The sequence below is a fragment of the Pseudophryne corroboree genome, chromosome 6, assembly GCF_028390025.1.
Source record: "Pseudophryne corroboree isolate aPseCor3 chromosome 6, aPseCor3.hap2, whole genome shotgun sequence".
Lineage (NCBI taxonomy): Eukaryota > Metazoa > Chordata > Amphibia > Anura > Myobatrachidae > Pseudophryne > Pseudophryne corroboree.
The window spans coordinates 720,138,391-720,150,199 of NC_086449.1; the positions used below are offsets into that span (position 1 = coordinate 720,138,391).

The 11,809-nt window shown below is 41.1% G+C and overlaps 1 protein-coding gene across 5 annotated transcripts in view; it reads left to right on the forward strand.

Moving 5' to 3' along the window:
* The window catches only part of NIPAL4 (NIPA like domain containing 4), a 36,830-nt gene extending 32,333 nt beyond the window's left edge, over positions 1–4,497 (forward strand). For all 5 annotated transcript variants that reach the window (XM_063928380.1, XM_063928381.1, XM_063928379.1 and 2 more), the window contains 2 exons: positions 1,080–1,240; positions 3,526–4,497. In XM_063928380.1, coding sequence (XP_063784450.1) covers positions 1,080–1,240; positions 3,526–4,139 — 775 coding nt within the window. In that variant the 3' untranslated portion in view covers positions 4,140–4,497. The remainder of the gene's footprint in view (positions 1–1,079; positions 1,241–3,525) is intronic.
* The last annotated feature ends 7,312 nt before the right edge of the window (positions 4,498–11,809 follow it).

Consider the following 11,809-nt stretch of genomic DNA (forward strand, 5'->3'; position numbering starts at 1 on the left):
TAATGCAGCTGCTAATTATGGTGGGGTAGTCAAACCCAATTAGACATCAAAACACAAACAAACAGTAGCAGCGCTAATTAAATTAATAACATATAAAGGATTGAGTAATAAAAATTCTATTTATTAAAATGGCAATCTATAGCCACAATTGAACAACATATGTACACAGCTCATGCAATCAATAATTAAAATGGGTCTCAACTTAAAATTGCCTCTGATAAACAATCCGTTCCTATTTGGTAAACTGGATAAGCAGATGGTATGATTTAGATGAAAAATAGACTGACTGGCAGTCTTAGCCTTCCAACTTTACCAGTGCCGCTAGAGGTGTAGTCCCTTGGAAATCTTTGGTGTGTATAAACGTCCAAACGGGTTCCTCAGTATTTTGCGGTGTCCATCTCCTTATGGTGGTAATTTGTTTGGTGTTGGAGGTCGTTTCCACAATCTGTCTGCAGCAATAAACGTCCAGTTCTGGTCCGGATTTAAGCAAGTATGAAGTGGCAGATGATGACCCAAAAGATTCCTGACGCGTTTCGCTGTAAGCACTACAGCTTTTTCAGGCTAAGACTGCGCAGTCAGTCTATTTTTCATCTAAATCATACCATCTGCTTATCCAGTTCACCAAATAGGAACGGATTGTTTATCAGAGGCAATTTTAAGTTGAGACCCATTTTAATTATTGATTGCATGAGCTGTGTACATATGTTGTTCAATTGTGGCTATAGATTGCCATTTTAATAAATAGAATTTTTATTACTCAATCCTTCATATATTATTAATTTAATTAGCGCTGCTACTGTTTGTTTGTGTTTTGATCACACCACTAACCCATGCTGACAGGGAAAGGTGTAACTATCCAATTGTGAAGTTCCATTTCCATCTTCGGCACCTATTGTAGAACCTAAGCTGCCTGTCTGTACCTGTTCCTCTGCTTGGACACCGTTTGGCATATATCTCATGAAACAAGAAGTCTATTGTGTTGACTACAGTATTTCTTATACAGTACATAATGAAGTTTGTTGTACATTTGGTAAAACAAGAATTAAAACCATGGAAATGATTTCTGTTCTCTCACGCAGTGCTGTGATGTCCTCTTATCTGCTGGGGGAGCGCTTAAACATCTTGGGGAAGTTAGGTTGCGCTCTCAGTGTCTTAGGGAGCACTGTCCTGGTAATCCACTCCCCCGAGGAGCAAGAAGTGAACACTCTAGAAGACATGACTTCAAAGTTAAAAGATGCAGGTATGAAAGCTCATCAGGGCACAAAGGGAACAGAATACCCACAATCTCCTCTTTATTTGTGGGCAGATGGATTTGACTACCATGGTGGTCCATAATTTATAATTTGACTATTTCTACATACCTCAAAACATTTTTGCAAACCTACAGTAGATTCCACCGCAGAAGCAAAAAAAACCAAAACCCTGTGAACTTAGTGGAGGATCTTTTTCGTTATTGTAGCACATGAAACAAAGTGCTGGTGTCCATGCCAAAATTCATTCTGCTGGAATGAAGTACTGATGTATGCAACCCAGTGCTTTCTTTTGAACCAATTCATACATTTAAGGTATTTTTGTTCAAGGAATAAACATATGCCTGAAGATAAAGGGACAGATTAATTTGGTTGCCAGTAAGGCCGCACAACTTCTTGCCACAGGTAAAAGCAGTGGCTGTGACCTCGGATGCAACTTTTTGTTATTCAATTGGAAATTTGCATTACGTTAATATGCTTCAGACTAGGTGAAAAGCAGAGAAAAATCTTTATTTTAATGTACACATGATAGGACCTAGTTCAGTACCTCTGGGACGTCCCTCCCAATTAATAATGATGTATATAGAGTGTTTTAAATTAGAAAATGTGGGCAAAAGAAATGCCATTTTCTCAAATTAAACCCCCGCCCAAAAAAACCAAAACCGAAACAGAAAATGCGTTGAATGAAATCATCACGGTGTGGCGTGCATGTTGAGGTGTTGTATTATACCCCTTTCACACTTGTGACCAGGGAAATTGCCTACTCTAGCAAGCTGGCAAAATCCTGGGTCTCAGCCCAACACTGGTAAAGAGCAGGGTCAAGAAGCCGGGATGAAGTCCCGGGTAGTTTGCAATTTAGACATACAAAAATCCCAGATTGATGCTCATTCACTTGCAAAAAAAACGCCAGGATTTTCATGTATGTGGGCAAGATGTGTTTGAACTTGCAGATGGGAGTGTCGTGTTTTTATCCAACTTCGTACAAACTTGTATTAAAATGTAACCATCTGTCCTCCTTCTCCTCCTCCTTCCTTTTTTTTTTTTTTTAATGTGGGGGTGGGAGGGGATGTTCAGTGTGATTTCCCAACTGTTTTGTACATGTCATTTATGTTGTACAAATGCAGAGTTCACATGCGCCATGCCATGATACCTGCTATGATTAAGTAAATTGCACATGCTTGATGACCATTTCCTGCATTAATGTAAATACATGACTTTAGACCAGTGGTTCTCAAACTCGGTCCTCAGGACCCCACACAGTTCACGTTTTCCAGGTCACCTAGCAGGTGCACAGGTGGTCATTACTCACTGACCCATTTTTAAAAGATCCGCGGGTGGAGCTAATTATTTCACTAGTGTTCTGTGAGGAGACCTGGAAAACATGCATCGTGTGGAGTCCTGAGGACCGAGTTTGAGAATCTGTGCTTTAAGCCATAAGTTCTCAAACTCTGTCCTCCTCAGGATCTCAAACAGATGTGTTTTCTAGACAATCACAAGTGAAATAATTAGCACCATGGGCCGGATGTAATGCCGCCTGAACTCGGACGTTGTTTTAAAGAGGCAAACCCTTACAAGACCCTTACAAGGTGCGGGATGCACCTCTGGCGACCTTGGGTTCCATTACATCCTACTGCATATGTAGATCTTTTAAAATGTAATGTAATGAATACACCTGTACTCCTGCTGAGTGACCTGGAAAACATGCACTGTTTGGGGTCCTGAGGACCGAGTTTGAGAACCAGACTATATATGTTATATAGTGAATAAGGCCCTAATATAGGATGGACAAATTGATTAAATTAAGTCTTTCAACTTGTATACAAAGTCTGAGAATAACCCCAGCCCTCTATCCTTGAGATGATAATACAAATTATATATCTCTAATCTCTCCCCATAAACATAAGTTCTCAGGAGCAGAGTCCCCTACATGTTGAATATCACGCTACCTTTGTATGTCCTGGTGTTGTCTTATGCTTGCACCGTGTTGCATTCCTGTTTACGGTATCTATTTGTCTACCAATATTCCTTACCATGCAGATACACATTAGGGCACATTGCAGTTACGCTGCCAGTATGATTGTGGAAGGAAACTGGAGCTCCTGTGGAAAATGCATACATACACATAAATTCCACACACAATGCCCTTGTGGGACTCGTACCAATGACCCCAGGGCTGTAAGTGAACCTTTTGATAAAAGCGTCTGCATAAAGTATTTTTATTTCAGTTAAATGTCTATATTTTCAAAAGTAAAACATGTTTTTGTTTATTTCACAGGCTTCATCATCTACATTATTCTGCTGCTAATCTGCTGCTTAGTCCTAATCTTCATTCTTTCACCCCGTTTTGGACACACAAATATTCTTGTGGACCTGGCAATTTGTTCCCTCTTGGGTGCCTTTTCTGTGTCTTCCGTGAAAGGTTTGGGCATCGCCATAAAGGGCCTAATCGCTGGCCTGCCTGTTGTCCAGAACCCTCTACCTTGGATTCTCCTACTTATCCTGGTGTTATCAGTCGTTACCCAAGTCAACTACCTCAACAAATCGCTGGACGTGTTCAACACTTCCCTGGTCTTTCCAATTTACTACGTCCTGTTCACAACAGTCGTCATTGCTACGTCTCTCATCCTTTTTAAGGAATGGGTGTCTATGTCCCCACTGGATGCAGTGGGAGCGGTCTGCGGATTCCTCATCATCATAATAGGCGTCTTCATGCTCCACGCTTTCAATAACCTTGATGTAAGTCTTAAAAGTCTTCAGGAGCAACTGCAAAACCTGCCACCAGTGCCCACCCAACAAAAAGCCAAAAAAGAGGACAAGATAACTTTAATAGACAACATGGAGACTGAGATCACTGGCAGTATACCCAAAGTGTTTGTAATTTATACTTAAACTGTACTTGGGCACCGTTCTTCCATAGTAACATAACTTGTTTGCCGTGTTATTATACGGCTCAATTGCAGTGATACTCGCATGAAAGAATTCTGAACAATGACTCTTCTCAAAAGAAAATAAACCAAAATCTCGGGGCCTTTCTCAATAACTCATCTGATTAAAGAACAAGGATCTTCATGAGCATTGACTCGGAAGTCTGTGGAATGTGGGCACAGGGGAATTTTATTGTTTATTAAACTTCCCTTCTCTTCTGAACGTCTGCAATGTTGGGACAGAGGTGTTCAGAGTGACTTGAAATGAAATTTTTAGATGGGACTGGACGGGATCAGTACGTAATCCCGCTGGACGGGATCCCGGCGGTCGAAATACCAACGCCGGAATCCCGACCACACAATCCCGACAGGGGTGGCGAGCGGAACGCAGCCCCTTGCGGGCTCGCTTCGCTCGCCACGCTTGGCACACTATTATTTTCTCCCTCTATGGGTGTCGTGGACACCCACGGAGGGAGAGTATGTCTGGATTGTGGCGGTCGGGATTCCGGCGTCGGTATTTCGACCGCCGGGATCCCATCCAGCGGGATGTTGACCGCATCCCGACTGGACTTCAGTTACATGTTAGTGTATTTCCGGTTATGAATTTGGAATGGTCTAGTAACCGCCCTCTGGAGCTGGAAAGCACCTATCTCACACTAATGGAATGAGTTTGGGACATTCATTTAATTTATTATTTTTGTCTATTTTCACAAGTGTTGGCAAATCTGTGTATATGTTTAAAATGTTTTTGTTAAATCCCATTTGAAAGTTGTGGGGGTTTTTGTTTTTAAGATGCTGTTTCCCCTTCATTGGTGTAATCATTTTGTAATAAGAAAATCAAGTAGATTCGTGGGACTGTTACAGCTGTAATCTCCGTAAACAGTGAGATGTGTGTGTGTGTGTGTGTGTGTGTGTGTGTGTGTGTTTATAGATAATTTTATTTAAATCCCTTCTCTTAATATAGAGATTCAAATAAGCAAGAGGTATGGCTGCTCATTTTGCCTTTAATTACAGGGGGGAAACTATTGCTCATAACTCTCATGGAGTATGAGCAAAAATGTAGATTTCCTTCCCGGAAAACCTGGGATATAGTATCTCTCACGGCTAATGGAATCCCCACGTAAAAGTGACAGGGCAGATGTGATCATTTAAAAGAAGAACAATAAAAAATTTCAGTATTGGTAGAACTGTACTTTGGAGAGAGCAGCCATTGGATATGATAGAACAGTGCCCCCTAGTGTATGGCCATTATAATGGGTCATTATTTTTTGGTACTTGAATGTTTTCTCAAATACTGACGTGTCTCAGATATGTTCATCATTAAATGCACTAACAAAATAAAAACACCATGTATTTGTAAATTAGCCTTGTGTTTGAATTGCAGTACAAAATAAACTTTCAACCTAGAAACTTGATTCAATGAGCCTGGGGAGGGGGGGTGTAAGTGCACAGGTGTTGGTACTGAAACAAATTTTCTTTCAAGTTAGATCTTGATGCAAAACTTGCTTAACATTTGCCTTGTTTTTGATGTGTAAAGCCTTCCGGCACGTTCATCATCTTTGACATCCTCATGACCATCACTAAATTTTTTTGTCACTCAAACACACGTGCACATGACATACAATCTGCCTCATAAACCTCAGTTGGCATACAGAAAGATTTGGTCGGTGTTTTGTTCAATTTAACTAAACATTTGAATTTAACACGTTGCTTGACTTTTAAACAAAGCATTTTTGCAGTGCCCAGGAAAAACACAACTACTACATATGCTGTTCGACAGCAAACTCTATGCAAGAGGAATGAAACTTGCTAAACTGTTTTGGGATACTCAAGCTAGGTGCACAATATACAATTGCCATACTATAGATTTGCCAACGATCGGGTGGTTTGCCTGTATAACTGCATAGTGTGTAGGTAAGAGAGTGTTTTGGCCAAACATCCAGAAACGCTCTACCTCAATTACCTATTGGTCAGTCATGACTTAAGATACCAGCCAAAAAGTCCCAATATTGTGCAGTGTGTGCAATCTCACACACATTCCCTATGGTTTACCCCGACTGCCTCATCCTGCTTGTGGGTAGATATGTAAATTCACTGTGGTGTGGCAGAAAATCACAATGCGTAGCACAGATATCAGACCTTCCAGTGGCAAAAATGTTTTGCAGTGTGTACCTAGCTTGGTTCCGGTATGAATGGTCGACCATGTTATGGTCGATAGTCACTAGGTCGACCACTATTGGTCGACATTGAGATGGTCGACATGGACACATGGTCGACACATGAAAATGGTCGACGCATGAAATTTCGACATATGGAAAGGTCGACATGAGTTTTTTTTTACTTTTTTGGGTGTCGTTTTTTGCGTAAAGTGACTGGGAACCCCAATTAGTGCACCGCGTCCCCTCGCATGGCTCTCTTCGCTCGCCATGCTTCGGGCATGGTGCCTGCGCTCCGCTACCGCTTCGCTCGGCACAGATTACCGTTCCAATCGCAGTCCATGTGGATCGTAAAGTATGGAAAAGTTCCCCAAAAGAAAAAAAGTTAAAAAAACTCATGTCGACCTTTTCATGTGTCGACCATGTCAATGTCGACCAATAGTGGTCGACCTAATGACGGTCGACCATGTGAACGGATACCACCTAGCTTTAGACTCCTGCAGATCATGGGGGTAATTCAAACCTGATCGCAGCAGCAAATTTGTTAGCAGTTGGGCAAAACCATGTGCAGGTGTGGCAGATATAACTTTGCAGAGAGAGTTTTGGGTGGGTTATATTGTTTCTGTGCAGGGTAAAATACTGGCGGGTCATTCCATGGTAACAAACGTTACATTTTGAAATATATTTCATGTGAAATACATTTTTTTTGAGCATGTGTTTTGAATATTTTATGTAAAGTAAATGTTTGTGTGATACATGATATGCTTTAATTTTGATGCAAAGCTTGTCATGAAAACTGGTAACAAACGTTACATAAAAAGACCATTTTCATGGAATGACCCTGGCTGCTTTATGATTACACTGCAATTTAGATTTCAGATTGAACACACCACACCCAAATCTAACTCTGTGCACATGTTATATCTGCCTCCCCTGCGTGCATATGGGGCCTAATTCAGTTGATCGCAGCAGCAAATTAGCAGTTGGGAAAAACCATGTGCATTGCAGGGGGGCAGGTATAACGTGCAGAGAGAGTTAGATTGGGGTGATCAAAAGCTAGCACCTCTGCAAGACTCTCTGGATTCGGCCCTAACTCAGCTGACTGCTCATGATCATCGTATCACTGAGGCTGAACAAAGAATTTCTGATTTGAAGGATTACTTGGCTACGGCTAAATCGTCTCTTGCGGAGCATGATAAATTGGTGATGTCCCTCCAGGACAAACTTGAAGATTTGGAAAACGGGAATAGAAGAAATAATGTTCGTCTTATAGGATTGCTGGAGTTGGTGAAACCGTTTGACCTTATGAAACTGGTCTCCCAATGGTTGCCCAGGAAATTGGGCTGTGTTTCGGATACTGGCTCCATTTTGGTTGAACGTGTCCACCGCATTGGTCCTGATCGCCAGTCCACAAGAGAGAGACCTAGACCCGTCATCAATCCTCAATTATGCGGACAAGGTTCGTGTGCTAGAAGCTTACAGAAAACATCTTGATCTCCGGTACCATGACACTAAAATTCTTCTATTTCAAGATTTCTCTTATCTGGTTGCCACGAAACGGCGAGAGTTCTCACCAATTTGTAAGCGCCTGTTTGAGCTGGGTCATCATTTTGCATTATTGTACATTGCCAAACTGATGGTTTTTCACGACGGGAAAGCCTACTTCTACGACTTTCCTCAAGCAGCCAGGAACTTTGTGGTCTCTTTGGCTACAGCTCAATCATCTGGCATGGATGATGCTGACTGATTTTCTTATATCCTTTTCAAGTTGATTAATTATCTTCCTTATTTTGCACATTCAGGTTATTGATTGTATTGAATTACAGGTTATGTATATTATGCCTGCTTTATTTTTTTGTACGCAAATACAATTCACAATTGTGTTCAGTGCTTGTCGCCGACTGCTGTATATCAGTATTCTCTTTGTTTGTTTTTCTCTTCTTTTCTCTACTCTTTCTCTTTCTTCTGTTACTACTTTCTCCTCTTTCCCCACGCCTACCTTTTTCTTATTTCCTTTTGTCCTGTCTTTTATTGTATTGGATATGGTGCTCTATGGACTTCAGTGTGAGACTTTTCTTCTTGCGCGCTTTGACACATTCTTACTGGATACTAATGCAACTCCAGAGAGCACCTATATGGGTTCTTATAAATCTGAAAATATTTGGCAATTTTGTTTGTTGATTCTATTGCTGTTCACACACATGCTATACGGTCTATTGCAGGAATATATTTCTCTCTTCACTGCCTTGATTATTTGTCGATCCATCACTGCCCACTCGCTGAGATAGGGGTTTTTTTTTGTTTTTTTTTTTGGGGGGGGGCTTGATTGTTAAGGCTAAATTCTGTCAGTCCCCACTTCCTCCACGACAATACAGTCGTGGTTTAAGCTAATATCCTGGAATGTTGAGGGGCTTAATACCCCTATTTAGAGGAAAAAGGTCCTTACCTATTTAAAACAATTGGAGCTGGACGTAGTTTTACTGCAGGAAACTCATTGTAGGATATCTGACCCTAATGTTTTGCGTGATTCCTGGATAGGAGAGTATAGGGCGACTACTAAAAGTAGAGGTGTTCTGACAATCCTCAATACGTCCCTACCTTCTACTATTCTTGATAGTTTGGTAGATCAGGATGGCAGTTATCTATTTTTGAAACTAAAGATTCATAATATTGTTTACACTATAGCTAATATTTATGCCCCCAATGTTCTTTTTTTCTTTGATATTTATGCCAAGTTACAGGGCTGGGCAGAGGGAGGAATTATTTTGGGTGGGGACTTCAACTGTGTTCAGTCGGTGGGTCTGGACATATCTGCCTCGCCTGGTACGTCTAGTATCGCCACTCCTACGTCACTGTCATTAGTAACGTCTTCCCTGAGGCTCACTGACCATTGGAGATTTAATTATCCTGACGCTCGTGAATATACACTCCTCCTCTAGGTTAGATTTCTGGTTCACCTCTGACACCCTATTACGCCATGTTGTTGAATCTTGGATTGAACCCATTTTACTTTCTGATTATGCCCCGATTTGGATCACTATCACCCTAGATACCCCTATACCCCGATCTTATAACTGAAGGTTTCCTGCTTATTTAGGTCACTCTTCGCACTTCCGTTTATTTCTTACTCAGGCCTTCCTTAACTATGTAGATGATAATATTGTACATGTTGATGATGTCAATTTTTTTTGGTCGGCTTCAAAACCGGGTATTCGTGGGCTAATCATGGAATATGTTTCTAGAAAACGCAAATTATTGAATACAATTGCATGACCTTAGTAGAGCACTAGTGATAGCTTATGACGCCATGGTTTTGCATGATTCCTCTGATAAGAGGCAGGCCTATAAAGATGCGAAACAGATGTATGACACACTATGCACTGAAAGGGCAAGTTTTTCCTATGATATACAACTGAATAAATTTGTTCGTGGTGGTAATAAGTCAGGCAAACTGCTGGCTAATCTGGTACGGTCATACTCTGCCCCTTCCCGCATCACCCATTAAAATAATGACCCTAACTCCTCGATTGTAGATACACAGGCCATATCTGAGGCCTTCTTATGATGATATGAAAATTTATACAAAGCCCCTCCGGAATATCCTATTAAGGGTATGTAATTTCTAGAAAAAGCAAGTTTGCCTGTATTGACAGATGAGGAAAGGACGTCATTAATGGCTCCAGTCACGGAACCTGAATTGTTGCGGGAGAACTCCTCACCTCTAGAATTTACGGACCCTAGGATTGTTGTATTCCCGAAGCCTGGTAAGGACCCTCAATATGTTCAGTCTTAGCGGCCCATATCTCTCAATTCAGGATTTGAAGTTGTTTACTAAATTATTGGCTTCCCGTCTCCAATCGGTATTATAACGTATTTTGCACCCTGACCAAACTGTATTTGTAAAATCCAGGACTTCAGTGCATAATGTTCGTACGTTGGTAGCGGCAATACATAGTACTAATACATCCATTGGCTCTAAAGCTCTAGTGGTTAGCTGCGACGATGATAAAGCGTTTGACCGTATATCATGGTCTCATTTGCTTCACACCCAACAATTTGGAGTCGAGTTTATTAGGGTCTTCCGTTTACTTTATGTTGACCCACAGGCACACCTTACGATAAATGGATTGAACACACCATGGTTTTCACTATTTCGCGGCACGCGTCAGGGATGTCCACTTTCTCCCCTTTTTAATTTGGCCATTGATCCGTTGATCTGCAGCTGTATACAGGAAGTTTCCTGGGAAGGGACAGGTATAGTCCCATATTCTGTGAAGGTATCTGCCTTTGCTGCTGGATTTACTACGTTACTTTAATGACCCTGTTGTGGCTTTTCCCTCTTTATTGACAATACTGAAGGACTTTAATTTGGTATCGGGCTTCTTAGTTAACTGACAAGACGGAGGCATTGGGTCTGGGTTCCAGGGCAAAACAAAATTGGGGTTCTACGTTCCCTTTTAAATGGGCTACCGATTTTATAACTTACTTGGGCCTGCGTTTCTCGTCTAAACTCACAGATTTATACGCATAACATTTTTCTCACTTTATTAATAAAATGGTGGATGATTTTGCTAGGTGGCAACATCTACCGATTTCATATCTGGTAGATGCCATTTGTACAAAAATGATCTAATTCCCCCGGCTCCTGTACCTGATACAAATGCTTCCGTTTTTATTGACCAAACGTGATATACAGGTGATCAATAGAACCCTTACCAAATTTATTTTCAGCACTGTTCATGCCTGCCTTGAAGACGGTGCTTGTAGCACCGAAGCGTCGGCCTTGTTAAGGCATCTTGTAACTTCTTAAACATGCTTCAGTAAAAACTTTTCTACTTTTGAAAACCGAGTACCGCAGTCTCCATGTTCACTATCCATTATCTACACTGAAGGCACCGAGGAGTCACCTATTGCAGCACGGAGTGACGGTTCTAAACAGTCATATATATATATATATATATATATATATATATATATATATATATATATATATATTCATAAGTTTACATACCCTAGCAGAATTTGTGATTTTCTGCCCATTTGTCAGAGATTATGAATGATAACTCACAAACTTTTCTTTCACTCATGGTTAGTGGTTGGGTGAAGCCATTTATTGTCAAACAACTGTGTTTACTCTTTTTAAATCATAATGACGACAGAAACTACCCAAATGACCCTGATCAAAAGTTTACATACCTCAGTTCTTAATACCGTGTATTGCCCCCTTTAACATCAATGACAGCTTGAAGTCTTTTGTGGTAGTTGTGGATGCTTATCCGTCTGTTCCTTCAGTGAGGTGACAGTGATGACAGGCAGAGTAGATGACACTACAAGACGGTCGACATGAGAGTCCACTGACTGTGGAGTTTCCCACTTGTTACTCAACTCCGCAGGGATAGGATAACGAGCTAGCATCTTTTTAGACAGGGAAAATTTCTTTCCTGGAGACACCCAGGATTCTTGACGTATGTCAATTAAA